This window comes from Oryctolagus cuniculus, chromosome 10 (genome assembly GCF_051225735.1).
Source record: "Oryctolagus cuniculus isolate XC-2025 breed Fujian yellow rabbit chromosome 10, ASM5122573v1, whole genome shotgun sequence".
Classification (NCBI taxonomy): Eukaryota; Metazoa; Chordata; class Mammalia; order Lagomorpha; family Leporidae; genus Oryctolagus; species Oryctolagus cuniculus.
This window is the reverse complement of record NC_142876.1, coordinates 76220674-76244751: the sequence shown is the minus strand read 5'-3', so window position 1 is coordinate 76244751 and position 24078 is coordinate 76220674. Positions and strand designations below refer to the sequence as shown.

At 41.8% G+C, this 24078-nt stretch overlaps 1 protein-coding gene and 1 long non-coding RNA gene across 5 annotated transcripts in view; one reads left to right on the top strand and one right to left on the bottom strand.

The window, feature by feature from the left end:
• CNTN3 (contactin 3) overlaps positions 1-24078 on the bottom strand; it is a 423344-nt gene that overhangs the window by 13719 nt on the left and 385547 nt on the right. For all 4 annotated transcript variants that reach the window (XM_051851466.3, XM_089305416.1, XM_008260940.5 and 1 more), the window contains 6 exons: positions 22882-23040; positions 22651-22800; positions 20940-21010; positions 19674-19908; positions 16709-16824; positions 2926-3112 (listed from right to left, as the gene is read on the bottom strand). In XM_051851466.3, coding sequence (XP_051707426.1) covers positions 2926-3112; positions 16709-16824; positions 19674-19908; positions 20940-21010; positions 22651-22800; positions 22882-23040 — 918 coding nt within the window. The remainder of the gene's footprint in view (positions 1-2925; positions 3113-16708; positions 16825-19673; positions 19909-20939; positions 21011-22650; positions 22801-22881; positions 23041-24078) is intronic.
• On the top strand, positions 1033-24069 carry LOC149124294 (uncharacterized). Its single transcript, XR_016214188.1, has 3 exons — positions 1033-1160; positions 3226-3335; positions 23931-24069. It is a non-coding gene; the product is annotated as an uncharacterized LOC149124294 (long non-coding RNA).

The window sequence follows — 24078 nt, the reverse complement described above, 5'->3', positions numbered from 1 at the left end:
TAGAAAGCATAAGTATTTGGATATCAAAAATTAAGTGTTTAATGGAAGCTACAGTATTTATCTTGAGAATCCCTGTGTTATTTTACATTAATCAGAAATATCATCTAATATCTGTCTTGATACAAAGCCTTGCATACAGAATTTCATGATGAGGAGCACATGAGACTTCAGGCAAGATTATACAGAGCAGTGTGTGTTTCCAATGCGCAATGTGCCTGGCATCAGGGGGAAGCACATTTGATTAACAATAGCACTCAGGCAGGCCTCTGTCTTCAGATTTCTTTCACCCATTCAGCCATCCATTCAACATTTGCAAGTACTGGGTTTGTGCTGGGCACAAAGGTAGAATGAAGAAGACACAAAAGGATTTCTTCTCCATCCAATGGAGACTCCAGAGAAGACAGAGCAATCATGTAAAACAAATGCTGCCTTAGTAGTTAGTACTGCACGTTTGAGGCCTACAGCCAATTCCCTTCATAGTGCTAATCACAGGAGTCTTACCAAAATTCTGCCATAGGTTTTGAAGCTAAACCATATTCAGTAAGAGCTATCAGGAGCCACCCTAGAAATGGCTTTAAAGACTGTTGTACTTGTTTTTGGGTACATGTTTGAAAAATTGGTAACATAAGTTTAAAAGTTAACACATGTTCTTTATAAATGATTTTAGGATGATTAGGATTTGATAAATATCAAAATCATTTCCCACCCAGTGTAGGAAACTATTCTCTAATAACACCTATAAATCAACATACAAGCTCCAGCTGAACCGTGTCAATAGGAGCTCACTGTTCTAAGAGGTTGATTCAGCTGGAATTCCTATCAGGTGATAGCTCCATGAGCATAGGGGTTCTGGTTATCTTTGATTACCTTACTCAGTTCCCAGGCATGGAGCAAAATCACAATAATACTGGTGTTAAATGAGCCATGAATATTCTAATTATATGGCTTCGAGAGAGGATAACACTGTGGCTAAGATTATGTCTGGATTTGGACGACTGTCCTGTTACTATGTGACTGCAGTCAAGTTGAGAAATTGCCATGTGCCTAAGCTTCCCCACCTCTAAAGCGAGGACGCTAATAGCTTCCAGGTTGTGGCGTTGCTGTGAGAATTTAGGATCAATAGATGGAAAGTGCTTTGCACCACGACTGGAAATTGCTTGGTAAGTGTAAGCCATTTATACCATAATGATCATCTTCATTATGTACAAACTCCTACCTCTGACATCTCTTAAATTCTACCTCTAAATTAGAAGTTTTGCTTTTTTAAAAAAAAATTCATTGTACATTATCAAGATGTTCATATTAATTTATAATTGGTCTCTTCTCCCTTCCCAATTCCCTGATTCCACCATGATGCCACACTGACTTTTACAATCCTAATTTCTTAGTCAGTAAATTACATCAATTATTAAGTCAGAAGAAAGAGCCAGATAAACCTGTCTGTGTTTATGTTTGTAATCAGAATTTTTCATAGATGCTGTGTGTTGACTATGATACATATTTAAGTCATATTAATTCAGAAGTATTGCTGAGGACCTCAAACATATTTGGTGAAATATGTTGTAAGTACAGAATATTTTCAGTTTATGTATTTCCTAATCAATATGGTCCTTGGTCTAACAGTGACCCTGTGTTATAAATAATGATCAGGTCAAATTTTTCCTAATAATTAAATAAGGATAAGGTTAAATTGTCACATTCACTGGCTGCTTACAAATGGATGTGAGGAAAGGGATTAACATGTTTTGTTGCTAAACTTTTGTGCTGCTGTGCTCATTATCCTAGTTGTTAGTGCACATTATACTAGATGCTAGCCATTAATGCAAAGACAAACATTTCAACATCCCTGATCAAATTAGCACTGGTTAATTAGCATCTGAAGTACTAGTATTATGTATATTTATTTCAAAGTCTAACAATAGCCAATCACATCCAATTTTATATTGTTGGAGTTCTTAGAAATTTTAGCCAAAAAATGTAAAACGATGTTTGAAATGACACAAAGAAGCAAAAATGCATTAAAAAATTGGCAACCAACCATAATAACTGCCTCATTCCCACATAAAGCCAGCTATGTCAATATATACTGAATTAATCCATTTTGAAAATAAAAAAAAACCACTTCAGGTAAAAATATCATTGTGTGTGGGTGTAAATACAATGGGAAAGACCATAAAATGTTTGGGAACTAGAACATTCTTAATCACTACTAGCTAGGATGACAATGACAGCAGCAACTCAAACAGTCTCACAGTGAGAAAGCAGCAAGATAACACAATGACTACGTGAATACTGGTGAGAGTCATCTAATGAAATACTTGTGAGACACTACAAAATCATCCGCTGACTTTCTTGAAGACCATCTTAGCTGCAGATGAACTCATGGCTAAGCAGGACTCAGTTCTGAGGCCAACACTGACAATTCTGGCTGGATTTTCTAAAGTATCAGTACGTTCGCAGGGCCCAGCATCTTCTGCTGATAACCTCTGCATGTTTATTGCCATCTTTTGAATAATGCAAGAAGGGAAAGTAGAGAAAAATCACTCATGATTCTTAAGTATTAAAGTTGACTTATTCATGCTTATCAGAAATCCTCAAGCTTTGGGGAACTAGAAATACATGAAAGTAAACCCAATGGAGCTTATCACATTTTAAGAGAAACGTGGATAGATTCAACTTAACACTTCACACTAAAAATTTCCAAAAGGTGTACATTCATTTTCACATGGAGTTTCTGCATTAAGATTTGGGGATATCAGAAAGACAAGGCTATGTGTGGCTCTGAATTTACAAGAGTTTGGATTTAGGTTTGTATCATCCAGTGGGATTAATGACTTGAGTTGCCCATTTCAAATGATAAAGAAGGTTATTATTTTTAATACAAATTATTTTTGTTGACATTCAAAAAATGGGGAATGTACGTACGTGTTTTCTTGGTGGTTGCGTTAACGGTGGTGCTGAAGGGACCAGCACCTGCACTGTTGTAAGCTCGGACAGCTGTGTAATAGGCCAGGTTGCTTTTCAGGCCTCGGAGTCTGGCTGATGTCTCATTTCCTGCCACTTTCACTTTGCTTGACAAGTCCTCTTCCTCTCCGTTATTCCAGTACCGCACCTGGTAGACACAAGACACAAGACGTGCAAAGACTGAATGAAACATTGCCCTTTTCATTATGCGGCCTTCATTAAAACTGGGTGCTGTGCTTTCTTTTCTTGGTCATTCAACAGATATTTACTGAGAACCTACTATGTGCCAGATGCTGCGTTAGCCTCTGAGTTACAGCAGTGGAAACACGGGAAAGGGACTCCAGATGGAAACAGACACAAATTCCAAAAGAGTAAGTGCTGAGTTTGCCCAGGCTACAGGCTTGCAAGTGGGAGCCTGAAGGGGGACCTGGTATCTAACATAGTTCTCAACTCCTAACCAACTCAGCCTGAGCTCAACTCCAGAAAGCTGTCAGCCATTCATAGGCTCTACTGTGAAGGAAGTGAACTGTCAGAGAACAGATCATCAAGGTTGGGAAGAGTGGCTTGTCTGACACTGGTTAGCATGCCTGTGTCCTACATTAGAGTACCTGGCTTTGATTTCCCACTCCAGGTACTGACTGTAGCTTCCTGTTAATATGGATCTTGGGAGACAGCTGTGATGGTTCAAGTAATTAAGGTCCTGCCACCACCACCCACATGTGGGAGACCCAGGTTGAGTTCCTAACTCCAGACTTTTGCTTGGGTGCAGTCCTGGCCATTATAAACATGTGTCTCTCTGCCTCTCAAATAAATTAAAATTTAAAAAATAAATTAATTAAAGTGAAACAGAATAAAACCAAATAGAGTAAAAAGAAACTTCCAAAAAGCTAGCAGCTGGCCACTGGACCGTCCTACAATGATAGTCAAATGCTAACAAGTCCATTTGTGTTTGCAGAGCAGGAGTAGAGGAAAATAAGGCCATTAGAAGGGTTGACTTTAAGTATTAATATATATTAAATATTATATGTATTCATTATTCTGAACTATGCAATATGATCTTAGAATCATTTTAAAAGTATTTGTATAAAAATAAAAAATGTTACTGATGATATTTTAAAGAAGATTAACAGAGGAAAATATAAAAATACATGTTTCTTAGCCACCTCCAATTTATGCTATTAACACTCTACTGTGCTTTGCTAGAAAATCTTGGTTGTCCAAAAGCAAAACCAAAACCAAAATCAACAGCAACAAAATAAGCAAGCAAATAGCTCATGAAAAGCATATTCTTCGTATGGGAATAAGACCAGGTAATATCATTTGATCCTCTGAAGCAGGGGCAAAACAGTTAACAGAAATATGTAGAGCAGACGGAGTACCTATTAAAAGCATAGGCATATTTTTTACTTTTGTAAAGAAATAGGCTTTCTCCTGTCTTCCTTGCAATATGTGGCCTTCTTGTTCTGGCGTTTTTTTTTTTTCTTTACTCTTGATAGCAAAATATAAAAATAGGAAATCATTTTTAGGATGGATAGAAGTAAATGGTGGTTTGAGCACAAAGAAGATGGCAATGACCTTCAGTAGTCAGAGTCTTGGGATGTGGCAAGCTGGACAGTAAAGGACCTTGGGGACACAGGCCCCTGCTTGCTGGTGACTGTGAGGGTAGCAGACTTGGTGTTTACAGAGCTTATGTTTGCCTCTAAAGAAAGCAGAACTCTGTTTTTAATGTGAAATTTCCCATAAGGGTTTGCTCAGTGTTTTAAAAGACACTGTGGCGTTCAAACAAAACATGTTGATGGGCTGCATAGTGTAACTGCTTTTAGTACCCTAAGCAAATGACAGAGGATGTAATTTTTTGTTTGTTTTTAATGAGCAGCTGTAAAACCCTTTCAACACTATTCACAGTGGCAAGATAAGAAATCCACCCAAGTGCCCATCAACAGATAAATGGATAAATCAAATTTGGTATATAGACACAATGGATGACTATTCAATCCTGGAACAGGATAAAATGCTGTCATTTGTAACAACATGGATGGGCCTGAGGGATATTATATGTAGTGAAATAATCCAGCACAGACAGACATCATCTCAACTCAGCTGTGGACTCCAAAAAGGCTGATGGCACTGAAGCAAAGAGCAGACAGTGGTTACTGGAGGCTGGGGAGGGGATGGAGCAGAAGGGAACAAGTGGAGATTGGTCAATGGGTACAAAATTACAGTTCGATAAAAGGAATAAATTCTGGTGTTCCGTTGCACAATAGGGTGACTCTAGTTAGCCATATTGCATTTGTACATTTCAAGAATTGGCTGGCACCGTGGCTCACTAGGCTAATCCTCTGCCTGCAGTGCCGGTACCCCAGGTTCTAGTCCCGGTTGGGGCGCCGGATTCTGTCCCGGTTGCTCCTCTTCCAGTCCAGCTCTCTGCTGTGGCCTGGGAAGGCAGTGGAGGATGGCCCAGGTGCTTGGGCCCTGCCCTCGCATGGGAGACCAGGAGGAAGCACCTGGATCCTGGCTTCAGATTGGCCGGTCGCAACGCGCTGGCTGTAGTGGCCACTTGGGGGGGTGAACCAACAGAAAAAAGGAAGACCTTTCTCTTTCTCTCTAACTCTGCCTGTCAAAAAAAAAAAAAAAAAAAAAGGAAGGCCTGATTAATGCCTGAAAAAAAAAAAAGAATAGATAAAAGAGAGGATTTCTAATGTTCTTACTACACAGAAATGATAAAAAGTCTCAGGTGATGATTATGTGAAATACCTTGATTTGATCATTATACACAATGTGTTCATGCATCCAAATATCATACTGTATACTGCAAATATGTGCAATTATTGTTTCAGCTAAAAACTTTAAAAAAGGAGCATAATAGAAATCATAGGTTTTTCAAAAATAATTACAGATTAGCGAACTAATATTGTACTAGATCAGTATTTCCCACATATATGCATATCTGGAATTACAGGCCCCCTTGAATCGATATAAATTATTGTTTACATATATGTATTTCAGTGCATCTCTTCTGGAAATGAATTGCTAGTCTTTAGATGAATCTCAATGGAGGATGTGACTCCAAATGATTAGGAATGAAGTGAATACGTGGTGTCTTTCAAAAGGCACAGTCAAGCAAATTGTTCATGGATACTAAAAGCTTGTAGACATGCTAAATTCACCTTTATTAAATGTTGTAGGTATTGGTAGGTTTAGTTGCCTTTTAAAAATGATAAGCCACTTTCACTGTACTTGAAACCACTGTCTAGTTATTAACTAAGCATGACACATAATCAATAATTCTAATAAAATGTTATAAATAGCCTGAAAATCTGTGGTCTGGGATATAGCATAAATTGGGTAAAAAAAAATCACATCTATATGAGCTTTAATAATAATCACCTATGGCAAACATTTGGCTTTATGGTTAAGATGCTAGTTAAGATACCTATATCACATACCAGAGTTCCTGGGTTCAACTCCTGGAGCTTGACTCCAGCTTCCTACTAAGCAAGACCCTAGGAGACAGTGAATAAAGGCTCACGTAACTGGGTCCCTGTGATCCATGGGGGAGGTCTTGACTTGAGTTCCCAGCTTTTGCTTCTGCTCTGGCCCAGTCCTGGTTACTAAAGGCATTTGGGAAGCTCTGTCTGAGTTCCTCAAATTAAAAACAAAAAAATAACAATACTCCCCCAACTGAGGCAACAACAGAGGTATGGTGGTGGTGGTGGGAGTGTTTCATAACTCAACCAGGGCCACCATCCTCTCTAAACTTGGATCTCTTGTTAGATTCCTATCCATGGGCTTTTTTTTTTTTTTTTCATCCTGATATATCAAATTACCTCAAGATAAATTTCTTAAGAAAGTGTTCCTTAGGAGGCTGACTTAGAGAAGAAGTAAAAATAATGTATAATTGGCATATGGGATGGCTTTTATAAATCCATCTGTAGAAAGTACTTGAAGGTGCTTTATAGCAGTGAGTTGTAAGTACTCAGGCAATCTCCATGTATCGGAATGACAGATTTATTTTTGGATCTTAGTTTCTAAGATATGTCAGGCATATTTAGACAAAGGGAATATTTGTGCCTACCTTGAACATGATGCTAGCTAGTCAAAATTGATTATATAATCTTCTTAAGTTGTGCTACCTAACAAATTGAATAAATACACAGATAACTTAAAACATAAACAAGGCACTGTCATGGATAGTGTCACCAGCTTTCTCTCAGTATTCAGTTATGTTCTATACAATTTTGTTTAGAAATGTCTACAGAGGGCCAGAGCATTTGTAAATATGTAGGAAAGGGAATAAGAAAGACTTTCTTAGTTGTATTCTGGATTTAGAAAATAATGAAAGTTCTGCAACTAAGACAATGGAATATCTCCATGTCAATCTGAGTTTTATAAGGCATGGAAAGGGAGAAGACAAGGTGTCAAGGCTGAGGGAGCAAACTTTGGGAATATCACGGTTTAGAGAAGAACCGATCAACATAAAGTCGATAGGATGTGCAACAGCACCACAAATGATGAGCAGGAGCAACTATTTCAAAGCATCCTTTGACAGCTGACATTGCAGCTGAGCCCCTACCCCAGTGCCTTTGATGCAGACTTCATCAGGCTATCCCTTGGCTTGCAGTCCCTCTGTAAAGATTATCTCATTAAATTAAGGGAGCCACACAAGAGCAGTAAGATTGGGGCCAAGACCCAGCATCACAGACTGAGGTCACCTCTACAGTTAACATCTCTCAATGCTGGCCTCTATTTGACAGCTTCCCAGGAACTAGCAGGCCCTGATGAAACAAAATAAAAGCCAATCTAGACCCCAGACAGAACAGAGCTCCCCCTCTACCTTTCCAAATGAAACACGCTGGCCCCGATCCCTGACAAATCAAAGGAAGGCCATGTGTACTGTGGACCAACCAGGGGCTCACTCTCAAGCTGGCCGTGGCCCTGCTCCTCCCCCACTTTCATCTGTAAGATTCCCTGCCTTTGAGCCCTCGGGAAGTCAGGGAATTGAGCAATAGTTTCCTGACTCCTTGCTCTGTGTACTGGAAATAAACTCCTACTATCTTCCACCACACAAGTGTCACTAACTGGCTTGCTGCATGTGGGGTGAGCTGATCCTGTTTGGGGAAATTCTTCAACTGGTTCAACCTGTGAGGAAGTCCACAGACGTGGATGGGGGAGTCTAACTATCATGGGCTTCCATATAATTACAGCTAACTTGTCCAATTTTTCTAAAAAAGAGGGTGGATCCATCAACAAGACTAACAGATAAAGAGAAAAGATCAGCCAGGTTTGAAAAATAACAAGAACTCTTTGACCTGAAAAGTAGATTTAAAGAAATAATAATAAAATCAGTGATGGAGTTAAGATGAAGCCTAATGGTGAAAGAGGGAAATAACCCAGAACATAGCTTGAAGACAAAAATAAAAATTATGAAAGCAAATTCAAGGGACACTGAGGGTAGAGTGAAAATTTCCAAACAAGAGTTCCAGACAGAGAGAGTCAGGAAAAGGCAACATTCAAAAAACAAAAGAAAGTAACTGAGAATTTTTCAGAACTGAAGAAACACAGGGATTTTTTTATGTTGTAATTTCACTCTGCATTTAGGAGAGGAACTTAGTTAAAAGGCTAATCCACGCCAAAGGAGAAGGTGTTTAAGAACAAATTGTGGTTCTTATTTTCCATTGCTGGACTCCTGGGAGATTCAATCTCTTCCCTCTCATCCAAACCCTGCCCTCTCTACCTTTAAGGTCATAAGTCACTCATGCCAGTTTGGTTCCCTACTCAGAGGTGATCTGCAAAGCGAACTGACTGCATTTCCTGGCTCAGCAGAGGCACACACCTGAGGCAGAGCCTTGTCCGTCTTTGCCATCACCTGGCTCTTTCTCTCTGAGTTGGGCCAGTCCAGACAGCAGTCCCCCTCATCCACTTTCACCTTCTATGGTTTCAGTTACTCAAGGTCAACCACAAGTGAGAAGGAGAATAGTACAGTAAGTCATCGAGAGAGACAGAGACGAGACTACATGTACATAACTCATTAAACTATAATATTATGATTGTTCTATTTTGTAGGTCTTTGTTAATTCCTTACTCTTAAATTTTATCAAAAATGCACACATGCGGAAAAATGGTGCATATAGGGTTGAGTATTATCTGCAGCTCTAGGCAGCTATGGGTGGTGGGTGGAGAGGTAGGGAGTGATTTGGAATGTGTCTCCCAGGGACAAAGCCCAGGGTATTGTTGAACCATTGAATGACTTGCACAAGTGCAAGTTTAAGAATGCCCCACCCCCTCCCTGTTTTACTGCAGAGATTTACCAAGCCAGGAGGAATTCAAGTCCTAGTATTCTAGGGATCTATGAAATAGTAGCACTCTGGTGTCTTGAAGAGATAGTGCATTCAATTGCTTCAGAATCACAAAACCATTTTACAAGCCAATATATTGTTATCTGGGTAAGTAAGCAGAAATAAACTTGAAGAATTCCAGGATTAAAAACATTATCTCAGGGTCTGCTTTGTGGCATAACGTGTTAATCCACGCCTGCAACACCAGCATCCCCTATGGGTGCTGGTTTGTGTCCTGGCTGCTACACTTTCCTCCAGCTCCCTGATAATGAATGGCCTGGGAAAGCAGCAGAAGATGGCTCAAATCCTTGGGCCCCTTCTAACCATGTGGGAGACCAAGATGAAGCTTTTAGCTCCTGACTTGAGCCTGGCCCAGCCCCAACAATTGTGGCCATTTGGAGAGTGAACCTGAGGATGGAAGATTTCTCCCTTTGTGTCTCTCCTTATCTAACCTTTCAAAATAAATTAATTAAAAAAACATTATCTTTATTTTTACAAGTATTTACAAATTCTTTTTTTTAAGATTTATTTATTTGAAAGTCATAGTTATCCAGAGGAAGAGACAGAGAGATTTTCCAGCCACTTGTTCACTCCCCAGATTGCTACAACGGTTAGGGCTGGGCCAGGCCCAAGTCAGAATCCAGGAGTTTCACCCAGGTCTTCCATGTGAGTGGAAGGGGGCCCAAGCATTTGGGCCATCTTCTGTTGCTTTCCCAGGCACATAAGCAGGGACCTGAATTGGAACTGGAGTAGCCGGGTCTTGAACCGGCACCTATATTGGCTGCCAGCATCAGAGGCGGCGGCTTTAGCTGACATGCTACAATGCCTGCCCGGGTATTCAGTTATGCTAAAAACTAACGTTCCTTATGTGAGACCTCCTTAACATCACTGCCCCAGAAATTTCATTAAATTTGAGCTTAAAATCGAATGCAGTTTGTAAAAATAACGTACTGAAAATTGGCACTGTTTTTAGCCATTAAAAAACAGGTATTAAGTGAAACGCACTTTTAGACTAAAAGAATTATATTTGTCCTTAATAGATTTTCAGAGGAAAATATTTTAACTCAGTCATTAGGCCAGATCTATTTACTTATTCAACTTAGCCATTAGGCTAGAATTATTTACTTATTTATGTTTTTAAAATAAATTTATTTACTTGGGAGGCAGAGAGAAAGAGAGAGAGAGAGAGCGAGCTACCATCCATTTTTCAGACCCAAATGCTCAAAACGGCCAGGTCTGGGCCAGGCTGAATCAGAGGGCCAGGAACTCAGTTTAGGTCTACCATCTGAGTGGCAGGGGCCCAACTACTTAAGTTATCACTTGCTGCCTACCAGGGTACGCATTAGCAGGAACCTAGAATCGGGGCCAGGGTTTGAACCCAGGCACACAGATGTGGACTGTGGGCAATCTAACTGGTGGGCCACACACTTGCCCCATCAGACACATTTCAATAAATAGAAGGCAGGCAGAAATGCATCAGCAGTTCTTGGGGGAAGACATCTTCAGCTCTCTCTTCTGTTCTGCACTTTGCCCCCAACCCTGGGGGCACAGGCCTCTGGCTTCTGGCTGGACTTAGGAGATAGGAAGCAGGAGATGGGAAGGAGGAAACAAAGAGAGGCTGGGATATTTATTGCCCTGACTCCTCACTGTTTGGTAGGCAGCATCGTTGCCTGATCAAGATCACAGGATCCCTTGGGCCACAACCACTCAGGAAGGGCTATAACTCCTGCTGTCTCCAGCATAACCTCTCCACCCACTCCCCAACTTTGCATTTGTTTCACCAAAATGCATTTCTACCTGCATTATATTTATCTAGAATGTTTTTAATCGTCTGTATCCAATTTGCCTGTGTGCATTTGAACTGGGCTGCCGTGAAGTTAAATTCTTTGCCCAATGAGCAGGGAATGAGACTCAATGCATGTCTTTCTTCCTAAGGGGAGTTTTCATATTCTCAAAAAACTGTACTCAAATATTTGACATCTTTTTCCCGTCTAATTAAAATAGTAGGAAGTAAACACATTCTGTACAGCTGTTTGGAACAGGAGGCTGGAGGAAGGCACCAATGAAGTCTGTGTGTGTGTGTGTGAGTGTGTGCGTGCGTGTGTGTAAGTTTTGAATCCTGTTCACATTAAGGGAGTTACATTCTGCAGCTAAACTTTTCATAGAATCTGTGAAGGTCTCCCTAAATCTGCTACTAGGTATCGTTCCACAAGCATAGCCCTGTTTCCATCACTTGTCAAGGTCATTCGCCCCAAATGTATTCTTTCAACATATGAAATGACTTTAAAGAAATTGACTGTAGACACCATCCTAGAACTTGGAGCTTTTGTTGCTCAGGCACCCACTGTCCATGGACTTAAAGGCATCTGTCTCCTCTTTTTCATGTCTGCATCTCTTGTTCCTATTCAAAAGGGCACCGGGAAAGATGTAAGCCTGAATGCACGGGCTTAGCAGATGAAATAAATTGGAGCCCAGGGAAATGAGCTCCTCCACTCCTGCTTGGTCAAATCAGAAGGCAAATTAGTCCGGATGCTAATGATGATGTGTGCTCAGCATGCCACGCGGCACGGGATCCACCCTCACCGAGATGAGAGCAAGGCAGGCGCTATTAACAATCGGACAGCCGAACTGGGGAAGCTGCAGCCCAGAAAGTTAGCCACATGACTGATAATTAAATACTCCAAGTCATTTTTCGCCTATGTTAATTTTCAAATCAGTACTGAAACTAAAAAATGACGTATTTTTATCTTGGTAGAAGGACATAGATCAGTTCTTATGATCTTCCCAATTACGGAATCTTCCTTTTTTTTCCAACATAGTGTTTTGTTTGTTATTTTTGATGTAACATAGTTTTCATTTACATATAGTCAAAGGTTTTAGAAATAAAGCATTCACCAAATAAAAAATAAAAAGACCACAGTTAAGCAGGAACCCAATAATCAAATAGACAGTAAGTTTTAAAATAGTCACAAATAACTACCGTATCACATATGGTAGTATGTAGTTCTTAACAATTTGTTTTAGGGTCGGTGCTGTGGTGCAGTGGGTTAAAGCCCAGGCCTGAAGCGCGAGCATCCCATATGGGCGCTGGTTCTATCCCAGCTGCTCCTCTTCTGAGCCAGCTCTCTGCTATGGCCAGGGAAAGCAGCAGAAGATGGCCCAGGTCCTTGGGCCCCTGCACCCATGTGGGAGACCTGGAAGAAGCTCCTGGCTCCTGGCTTCAGATTGGCTCAGCTCCAGCCATTGTGGCCATCTGGGGAGTGCACCAGCAGATGGAAGACCTCACTCTGTCTCTATCTCTCTCTGTAACTCTGTCTTTCAAATAAATAAAATAAAAATCTTTTAAAAAATTTGTTTTGAAAAAACACTACAACTGGAGCATCTTTCTCATAGGGTGTTTTCTCTCTTCATACATACCAGGCACTTGGGAAGAAATGTTTCACTGCTATTTTTCTTGAGTACTGTATTCAGCTCAATTTGGACACTGTGTTTGCTGCTCTTTGTACAAACAGGCAAATGCAATGCATTTCAACCTGTAATTAATTGCACTAAAGGGCCCCCCACCTTTCTCACTGCTTTTCTCAGGAACAAGAGCCAGGGTCTCACACTGGGGTTGTGCAAAGTGTCCCTCTATTGTTTCACTGGTTTTCATTTTTCTTTCTTTCAAGGAAATCTCCTCCCTAAGTCCTGCATTCAAAACTGGGACAAGTGGAAGTTTTACAAGTCTCTTTGGGCCCCTTACACAGTGGTGACTTTATTTCATTTCACTTGCAAATAGTGTTGAGTTATCAATTACTATCTCCATTTCAGCTGAGCCTTGGAGAGCTTCAGTAACTTGCTCAAGGACATAGAGCGGTGAGAGAGACACAGGAGCCAAAGCTGCAGGTATCCAATCAACACATGTGTTCTGCATGACTTGCCCATGCCAGATACAACTGTAGGCGTGTGGGACACATCACCAAACACAGTTCCCCTTCCCTGAAGCAGCTCATGTTCTAATCGAGCAGAAGTGAATGCATGTGTGTCCAATTCTAAAATGGTGTGGGTTTAATTAGACTGCCTGATGGCTCTTCCATTCAAACTCTTTCCTGACATGATCAAAATGGTGTAATTCTTCTTTCATAGAGAATATCTTCATTGGGAGGACTCTTACCAAGCTCCAAAGTATAGATTCAGAAATCACATCTACCTGCCCCTGGGCTATCTACCCATCTCCAGAGAGCTCAAACACTCCCTTAGCCCCAAAGTTGGCTAAGTGCGTGTATATGTATTCTCTCATTTATTTCTCTACACTGTTCCACATGATGCAACCTGGTCAGGAACTATGATCCTGTCCTGTGGCTCATAAAGGCCAAGTTATTCAGGGAGGTTGTGCATCTCAGTCCCCCCCCCCCCGCCCCGAGTCATATCAAACCTGCTCATTTATTTTCTTTAAATCAATCTGATTCAACATTGAATCCCATACCCTGCTTGGCTAATGGGGAATTCAACCACAATCACCCTGAAGCTCCCTGCACAAAGCCTTGCCAAGATTTGACCCTTTGAGTTCCATCCTGGTTCAGGGCCATGGTTGTTGAACAGGGAATCACTGCTGGGTGGGGTAAATATAGGTGTTCCTTTTATGGTCTTGCCACCAACCTGGGTAGAAAGGTATAGGCCCCAGGAGATTCTTTAAGCTCTAGACCTTTTTTTTTCCTTCTCCAAAAATTTCTCTTCTATTTTTTGTTTCAGTTACATTTTCCCTCTTCTCACCCTCCAGGATGCATGGAAAACTCTTTTTTTTTTTTTTTTTTTTGGACAGGCAGAGTGGACAGTGAGAGAGAGAGACAGAGAGAAAGGTCTTCCTTTTCCATTGTTTCACCCCTCAATGGCTGCTGCGGCCAGCGCACCGCGCTGATCCGAAGCCAGGAGCCAGGTGCTTCCTCCTGGTCTCCCATGGTGTAGGGCCCAAGCACTTGGGCCATCCTCCACTGCACTCCCTGGCCACAGCAGAGAGCTGGCCTGGAAGAGGGGCAACCAGGACAGAATCCGGCACCCTGACCGGGACTAGAACCCAGGGTGCCGGCGCCGCAAGCACAGGATTAGCCTAGTGAGCCACGGCACCGGCCTGGAAAACTCTCTTTATAAGTCTGGCCTTTGGGAATAAAGCTAGGCTAGGAAGAACCTTGAGAGCAACTCTTCCTCTGAAAAGCCTTCCATACACTCCTTTGTGGGAAATATGCTTGGAGCTGAATATTTGCTAGAGAATATTTATCGGGGAAAAATAGTTAAATTAGTATTTCAAAAATTCCTCTGAGGCATAGCTTGGACCAACTCATCACTTACTACGATGAGTCAGAAATTTAGAGAAGCACATTACTTGTTAACCTCATTTGCGCAGCTCCAAATTCTAACCAGGTGAGGTCTATGATTGTCCCGATCCTGCAGGGGAGGAGAATGAAGCTCATGGGAAAGGTTACGTAACACAGCCAGGAAGTGGCACAACTGGGCTTTGCCCGAACTGGTCCCAGGTTGCACTGCTTCCCAAGTATGCTTCTTCCTTCCCTCACCCCTTTATGTCAAGGCCACTGCCAGTTCTCCAACCACTGGGGATCCACTGCTGGCTCCCCACCATCTAGCTCTGCTTACACCACAGTCATGGAATTAAATGACTCTTTCACCCAGGGCTTCCTGGCTTCCTTTATGATGCTGATCGAGTTTCTCTGCTGAATTAAGTGATGTTCTACTTTTCTTTTCTACTTTCCTTGCTTGAAATTGGGATGACCCTGCCTCTGCTCAGGTCTTTGTCAAGACCAGTGTTTCTAATATAAGTGTGCAAGTAGATGCTTCCTTAATGCTATTTAGTAAAAACAAACCACAACAAGATGAAGACGTAAATGTTTGGGTTCAGTGGGCTCAGGTTGAGTTCTGGTAGTTCACTTTTAACATAAATTCAGGCTAATTCTTGTGTAGGATGCATAATTTATGCATCACCACCCTCGGGCTTTTCTTCACTTAACTGGTTAATATTTTTGTAAGTCAATGTTGCTTTGGGTACAAGGAACAGATACTCTCTCAAGGTAGTTCAGAGGGACAAGGTGATGTTATGACAAAGAATAGAGCCAGGCCCCTTGAGAACTGAGCAACTTTCAGAGCTGTTCTAGTTTGCTCACTTTAAAGCTCCTTGGGCCTCTCTCATTTCTTGGAGTTTCAGGGTACACAGTTGCTCTACCTCATTTCTATAGACCTGCTTGTGCAGGCAGGACCTATGAGTGAGAAGTCAGTGCTAAGTCCCAAATTTTTCATAGTGATATATAGCATTGCCCTCACTAACTCTAATCTCTGATACTGCTTAAATATCTCACAGGAGAATCTGACCAGCTCAGCTTCCAGCAGCTCCCAGCCTGCAGTCCTTTGAGGTAGTGCTGGCTGGGCTGGTGGAGGGGGATGTGGCCCTGGGAAGTGAGTGTGAGCCTGTAAGCCTGATGCTGAATCAGGAGTTACACACACGGGGGAGGTTTGCTACGGAGACAGCTGTGGGTGGGGATGAAATCATGATGACTCCTACAATATCACAGTGGGAGAAATCCCAAGGCTTTATTTTATCTTGTCCAGTCTCAGCTCAACTGTTTCTAGGCCTCTCTACGAACACTGAGTTCAGTCCAAATGGTTGTTCTCAGAATTCACTCTGCTTCTGGCCTGGCCCTTCTGGGCTTTCCACAGACACCCCCTCCCCCACTTAAGCAGGACCCTGCTTCTGCAGGTGGGCCTCTGCTCCTCCACCATGGCCCGCTCAATCTGCAATGTATTCCCTCTCTTTGTGCTTACTCACTCTTCCTTAAAGTCCTGCAAAGCCTTGCCACCCTTAGGAACAGGATGCTGCGTCTTTCCTCTTTCTTAACCACTCAAACATGTCCTATTGGGTAGTTTACTGGAACTTCATTACATTTGGCCTTCTGCCATCTTCTCTTTTAGACGTCTCATCTTATTTCACCAAACAGAAAGGTTTTGAAGATCAGGTTACATTACAGACAGTGGACTTCCCTAGAGGCTAGAAGAGAATGCCACAGCGTACCGAGGCCACTAAGAAAGTAAGTCAATAATCAGAGGAGGGTGATTTCCTAATGACATAAATGAACTATGAAACATAAAGTGCAAACTCAACGCATCTGAAATATCTGGCCTACAGATACGTAATTTGCTTTATATCTTTTCATGTTCCTTTTCTCCCTGGACTGAAGTTATTTTCATTCAACTGGTAGAGTGGAATTCAGTATCCACAGATAATCATATGGGACAATGTGTTGGTAAGAAAGTGTGTGCTAGAGACAGCTTTCACTGAAAATGTTGTTCCTAAGAAGAATCCCAAATGAAAGGAGACTAGGTAGCATGAGAACATTCAAACATAAGTTAATTTTCAGAGGGATTACCTCGTAGCCAAGCAAATGTCCGTTGCTTAGCTTCCAAGGAACGGTGTTCCATGAAACTTCGATTTCTGAGGAAGACAGGCTATTTGCAGAAACTTGGGATGGGGCCACTGTAGGCTCTGTTTGAAAACAAAAATCAAACTACAGTTATAATCTTGGCAGTTAATTTAAAAATATATTGGAGTTTTTATTTTCAATAGATCATTTTAATGTATGTGAAAAACCTAGAAAATATTCTATACAGTGTTTGAAAATGCGCAGGACATCTTGCAAATATGGACACCAATCCATTTCTTAAGAAGAGGTGGCATCATTGCCATGGGCCTTTCCTTGTGAAATAGGGAGAGCCACCTGCGGTTTCCTGCCTTGCACCCATTTCTGGGTGTCTTCCTTCTCTTCTGTTTTCCCTTTGTTCCCTCTGCCCTGTCTTCATTTCCTTCTTGTCCATCCCACATCTGCTGCTTAGGAATTATTATGCTCCCAAATATTACCAATTTTTTTTTTGTCTTGCAAAGCAAATGTCAAAGCCAAGTTCATTTACTCACTAGGCATTGATTGAGTGCTTTCTATAGCCTAGGCCCACAGAAGGGGTGCTTTGAGATAGATGGCCTGCTCTTCTGATGCAGACAGACATGTGTAGAGCTTAATAAACACTCTTGGAGTTTTACGGGGTTCACAGTAATTGTCCCTTCTCACAGCACCACTCTGAGCAGGAATCTCATCTCCTTCAATATCCATTTCTGTATTAAATGATCCTGCTCCCTGGCCGTGGCTGATTTATGCTAAGACAGAGCCTTGGTCTAAGGCATTGGAGGAGCAGACCATTTTCTGAGTCCCTAGAGCTTCTCTGATTAAGGTTCTTCATGAGGTTTGCTGCTTAACTCTTCCTTTAATTTCATGAGATGTCCTTGTGTATTTCCAATAAATCTCTCACTTTTGTTCTTAGGAAAGCCAAATCTATTTCTGAGGTTTGAACAGAAAGATCTTTAACCAACTCATCCGTAGGAGCATGGTAACAGGAGAAGGAAAGGGGATAGACGATAGGGATAAAAGGCCTTGATTATTCCCGCATGCAGTGTGAGCCCTCAGGGCCTAGGTGCACAGGGATGGCAGTGTCTGTAAACTCTCTGGCTCATGGTCATTGCTTCTCAGACCTTGACCTGCCCTTGTAATCCCTGATATGTTCTGAACATGGGGTCTGCCTATGCATACCCAACTCCTTTTGTGAACACTTTAATAAAGCAGTCCAAGCGTTTATGGATTCTGCAGGTGAGGATTAAACCAAAAGTCAGCAAAAAATATTCCCAAAAATAGTGTCTGCACTTAACATGGAGATTTTATGGTTGTCATTATTTCTAAAACAATATAGTATAACAACTATTCACACAAAATTTATATTCTATTAGGTGTTATAAGTAATCAAGGGATAATTTAAAGTATACGGGATGGTGCAGAGAGTTTATATACAAATACTACACCACTATACAAAAGTTTATTTGACAGGCAGAAAAAGGAGACAGTTTGGTAGGAATATGGATGGATAGATAGATAGATAGATAGATAGATAGGTAGGTAGATAGAAAGATAGATAGATCGAGTTCACTACCCAAATGCCTGTGCCAGGCTAAAGTCAGGAACTGGAATCTCAATCCAAGTCTCCTATGTGGGTGGCAGGAACCCAAGTATTTGAGCCATCCCCACTGCCCCTCAGGGTCAACATTAGCAGAAAGCTAAAATCAGGAGCTAGAGCGAGGAATAGAATCCAGGCACTTGGACAGGGGACAAGGGAGTCCTAACCAATATCATAACTGCTAGGACAAATGCCCACCCTTACTACACCATTTTATATAAAGGAAGTTAGCAGCAGTAGATTTCGGTATCCATGGGTATCCTGGAATCAATCCCTTATAGATACAGAAGGATGTCTGTACCTGTTTTCATCCTTCTCAGTATGTGGTGAAAATGAGAAGACAAGAAAGAGGTGGGAGTCCTAAGAAAAATGGACTTCTTCTTTTTAGGAATGATAACCGTGGACTACTTTCTTAGAAGTCACTGCAAGTCTAGAGAGTAGGTGAGATACTGCGGTGTTATATTTCACGATCTCAGAATGGTTAAAACTAAAGGCACTGGGTTAAAATGCTGGCTCTACTACTTACTCTACCGGTTCTGGCAAACTTAATAGTGTCTTTCACCAGGTTTTTATTTTCTCATTTGTAAATGAGGAACAACAATAGTGCCTACTCCTCATTCCTCATCTGAACATTCTGGTAGATGGTGAGCTTTCAATACTTGGTAGCTCCTGCCATTTTCATTGCGGGAATTATATGAGATAGCCAACATTCAGTTCTATAAAATGGCTGTTTCATATGATTCTCTTATTTTATTACAACTTTTCAAAGTGGTCTTAAGAGAAATCGTAGCTGTCTCAATATCTGGAGTGTGAGAGTCAGAGAGAGGGAATGGGTTCGGAATGAAGTATGTGTGTATCTATCTACACCATTTGGAGCTCACGTCCCTCAAGCCTGCATATTCCAAGTCTCTTGAATGCCATGTGTCTGGTCCTTCCTCTTCACTTGGCATCCTGTAAATGTCTTTTTCCCAGGCCATGGGAACCACAATATAACTCAGGACTAGGGTAGCTCCAAGGGAATATCTTATTTTTACTCCACAAAGAAGGAAGAGTTGTGCAGAGTTGTGCAGCCATTCCCTGCTTCACAACGTGGAACAGAGGATGTATGAGTCCCCCACAGCTTTAACTGATGGCTATATCCTTTGCAGATGCACTGACCTGTACGTCAGGACACTTACAGTGAGCTTTGTGACCTGAACCAGAAATCTAATAGAAACATCAGTCTCTATTCTCCTGGAAAAATAATATCTGACATGGGACTAGCACTTCGCTATCGCTTTTTGCAGCATATAGCTTGTGGATGTGGTTGGCCCTGATACATCACCCTGCATTCCCTACCTTCTTCTGCAGAGAACACTGTTGCCACTGGGCTGAACGGTCCTTCGCCTCTGTTGTTGTAAACACCCACTTTAACTTCGTAGGGGGAAAATGGCACAATGCTTTCATTTCTGAAGACGTATCTCGGGGTGTCAGGGGATGTCACCACCGTCTGGATCCAGGTGGTAACCCCAAGAGGGCGGAAAGCAACCACATATCCAAAACCTTCACCGTTCTGTAGTTCTTCAGGGACTGGCTATAAAGGAAAGACATATTAAATCACCCTTACATGGGAGAGCAAGGCAAAAATGAATGAGCTACAGCCCTAATCTTTCATAAGAGTCATCAAATAGTAATCTGCATGTATTAAGCAGTTGGGTTTTTAAAAAAGGAGAAAAGTATCAGTGGGACAATCAGATCAGCTGCTTTTTTCCTTGACATATGCTACCCCTTCACAGGTATCCAGTTAATAAACTGGATTTTCTGTGATTCTTCGAAACATGCTGGTATCTTAATTTAAATAAAAATGATCTGACCCCTAAAGTAGATTTCACGGGAAGAAATTACACATTTATAAAATGACTGCATACAAACTGGTAAAACAAAAAAAAATGGATAAGAAAGAAAAAGAAAAAGGGAGTAAATGCAAGCTTATTACTCAGTGCTCTGGGGTCACGTAAAATGCTGACACTCCATCACAGCCTCCTGACTCTTGATTTTTTTTCATCACCAATTTCAAGTAATACAGATAATTCAAGTACCTTCTGATGTTGAAAGTGCTAATTAATTCTTTCCCCCATTAATGACAAAGTAAGAGCTCAGAGAATTGCCAGGAAAGGGACAGAGACCCAAGAACCTGCTGGATTGTATGACAGCGTTGGTGAGGTGTGCAGGGTAGTGGTGGTAGATCTGGGAGTAGCATGAGAGTCAGCACTGGGGAGCTGACTCTCATCCCCAAGTTTACCAGCCAGATGACCTTGAGCAAATTGCTAATCATCTCTGCACCTTACCGTTTTCATTTACAACATGCTATAAGGATACAAAGAGATGAATATGTACAAAATGAAAGCAGCAGTGGTTGACCCAAAACAAATACTGAAAAACGTTAATTACTAGTGCGTCCATCACCACGGGCAACACCTGTAATACCAGCGACACCACCATCACCACAAACAACACCAGCACCCTCAGTGCATTGCAGCGTCTCCTCCTCAGGTACCAGCACCACCTAGGAGGGGTGAGTGAGGATGGTGAGAACAGCTTTGCCCTGCTGAAGTAGGCACTTACGTCCCACGTAATCACAAGCTCCGACCGGCTTCCCCCTCCGCCACTGACTTCAGAAGGTGGCACCTCAGGAACTATGTAGGGCAGAGAGACAGAGATGAACCCTATTTGCATACAGCAATATGTATCTGAAAGAAGATAGTATGCGGCACATTTCGTATTTGACACATTAGACATACATGTATTATGAGAGCACTTCAAAGCAGTTCATGGAAAATGGAACTGAAAGATCAACGTATTTTGATACAAAAATAATTTTTAAATCCATGCATATAGGAATCTTCAAAAAAAATTCATGGAAATGCTTATTAGGAAAAAAACCATGCATAGAATTCCAAGTTTTTGATGCTAACTCAATTTCCATGAACTTCTGAGGTACTATCATGCATGTGTATGTTTGCATGAAATTATATAAATGTTTTGAGGAGGTCATCAGATATTTTTTATTTGCGTGAGATTATAAAAGATCCCAAATCTCTCAGTCAGTCAGAACAAAGGAACAGTTGGAAGTATTCTGCAAACTAGTATGAGAGATAGTAAAAGTAGGCAAAGCTATTCACCAGCAGGGATGATGGGAAACCAATCGAATATAACATTTAACTTGTGACTATTCTAAGTGGAAACATAACTCTCAAAACCATCTTGGCTTCACATAGGAATGACTCCATCTCAGATCCTTGAATCTTGTTAGGAGGTATCCTTTGTAAATCCCACACAAGCATTGGATGTCTCCTTTTTACACTGAGGACTTTCTGCTTAGAAAACCCCAGGACACCACTAGGATGTACATTCCATAAAGGTAGGTCTTTGTTCTGCTCACAACTGTATCTGCGATATCTGGGCGGTACTGAGCACATAGTAGATTCCCCCTAAATATGGGTGGTGTGAACAAAAGAAAAAAGACCAAGGCAGGCACAAACCTCCTATTTCTCGTAACAGCTGGCATAGACATGTGCAACACCCAGAGGGAAACAGCATCATCGAAATGACTGAAGCATAATCCATTACTTCTACATCGGCTTAGTTTCCACAGTGATATATCAGCTCTCCTTCAAACTTCATTTCAGTTAATATTAATTATGACAGATTCTGAACAGAAAAATCTTTAGCTCTGTCTGCAATGCGATGCCTGTAGACATGTCCTGATTTTGAGTTTTCCTGTTTTTAGCACTATAAAATTTTGTTCGGGTGTACATTAACAGTTCCCTCCCATGGAAATTCTTAACAACGATCCTTTCTTAATCTAACACTTGAGGGGCCAAAACACAGCTATTCATCAACCTTGTAAGCTCATCTACTGAGCTTGGTGGCAGAATGAGGCTTCCTAGCCGCAGACCTCCCAAATGTCATTATCCTCCCAATTTGTCAACGCTTGTTACAAATGAAAACAGTGCTTCTCCTGTTAACAGGGTAACTGTGTCAGATAGTAATTATAACCTTAAGTGACAAAAACATATTCACTCAACATGCACTAATGAGCATTTATGATGGACTGAATGAACTCTTGGAAATGTCACACTGCATCAGAATCACTTACACATGTTGCTTTTGACAAATGCCATATGGCCAGTACTGCCATTAGAAAGGTCAGATAATTGTGACAATGGATTATCGAGGTGATGCCTGCTGGCTTGGAGACCAGGGCCAAGGGCAGTGGAAATATACACTTTGGAAAAATCTATGAACCCATTACTCAGAAAACAGAAACACTAACCTGCCTCTTCAGTTCTTACTTTTTCTGAGGGCAAACTGGGTTCTCCACCTCCGATTTTGTTACTGGCTACAACCCGAAATTCATACTCCACCCAGGGGTTTAACTCAACAACAGTGGCTGTGTGTGTTTTCCCATCGATGACCTCAGGCACTACAGAAGAATAGGTGAGAGATTAGGAACTGCATACTTCAGCACTGACTTGAAGCCCACAGCACCTGCCTCCCCTACTACCTGTTGTGACGGCTTGCCAACCCACGGAGAAAGGTGTCCTCGCCTGGATAGAATAGGTGATGATGGGGCTGTGGTTGTCTGTACCTTCCTCCCAAGACAGTTGGGCGGTTGTATCTGTAATCTCAACTACCTTCACATTTTCCGGTGGCCCAGGTGAACCTAAAGAAGGCAAGAATGCAAACAGTGGGTAGCAATTCCATAAATGTCACGCTGTTTGTACCAAAGTGAAGAGTGTGTCGTGTGATCACTGCAATACCTCCGACGGATACCAATTTCAAAAGCACTTAAGGAAAAAGGCCATTTACCTGGCAATAAAACTAAGAAAATCTTTTTCCAAATTTCGGTGGTTAAGATTTTTAAATCTGGACGTGAGGTGGTAATTCCAAAGCTATAGACTCCGTGAGTGCAGATGACACCTGCTTTTTGGAGGTCTCTGTTCAGTGGGATTCCTGTACCCTTCTAAAGTCAAAGTCTTTTATACTCGGTGTGATGTCCTTCCCTTTAACACGCTGGTTACCGGTGTGATATCTAGAGGTGTTTCCCTCTGTGCTGCACTCTGGTCACTCATTTTTCAGCCCAGTAGCCTATCAGTACCCTGGACAGTAGCTCGGGTGAGCAAATTTTCTCAGGCATTCTGGATAACCTGGATTATTTTTGAAGCAGACATATAAGCACAATGTTGCTTCTGATATTAAATGAAACTGCTGAACATCGGCATGGCAGCAGTTGTGGAATGCCCATTGTAATGACAGAGCTCTTTGGAGGGCAGAGTTGAGATGTTTATTTCACGGAATTCGCACAATCTTCACGGTCATACAGACATCCTTAGTGTCATATGGAGGGAATCAAACAAGACTACAACTAGGATGCTTGTATACTATTTCACCACGGGATTTTATCCTGCAGTGAAGAATTCTTAGTGAAGATGTGAAGTTAAAAACATGTAGATAGGGCCAGTGTTGTGGTGTAGCGGGTAAAGCCACTGCCTGCAGTGCCAGCATCCTATATGGGCGCCGGTTTGAGACTCAACTGCTCCACTTCCCATCCAGCTCTCTGCAATGGCCTGGGAAGGCAGTAGAAGATGGTCCAAGTTCTTGGGTCCCTGCATGCCCAGGGGAGACCCGGAGGAAGCTCCTGGCTTCGGATTGGTGTAGCTCCAGCCGTTGGTGGCCACCTGGGGAGTGAACCAGCAGATGG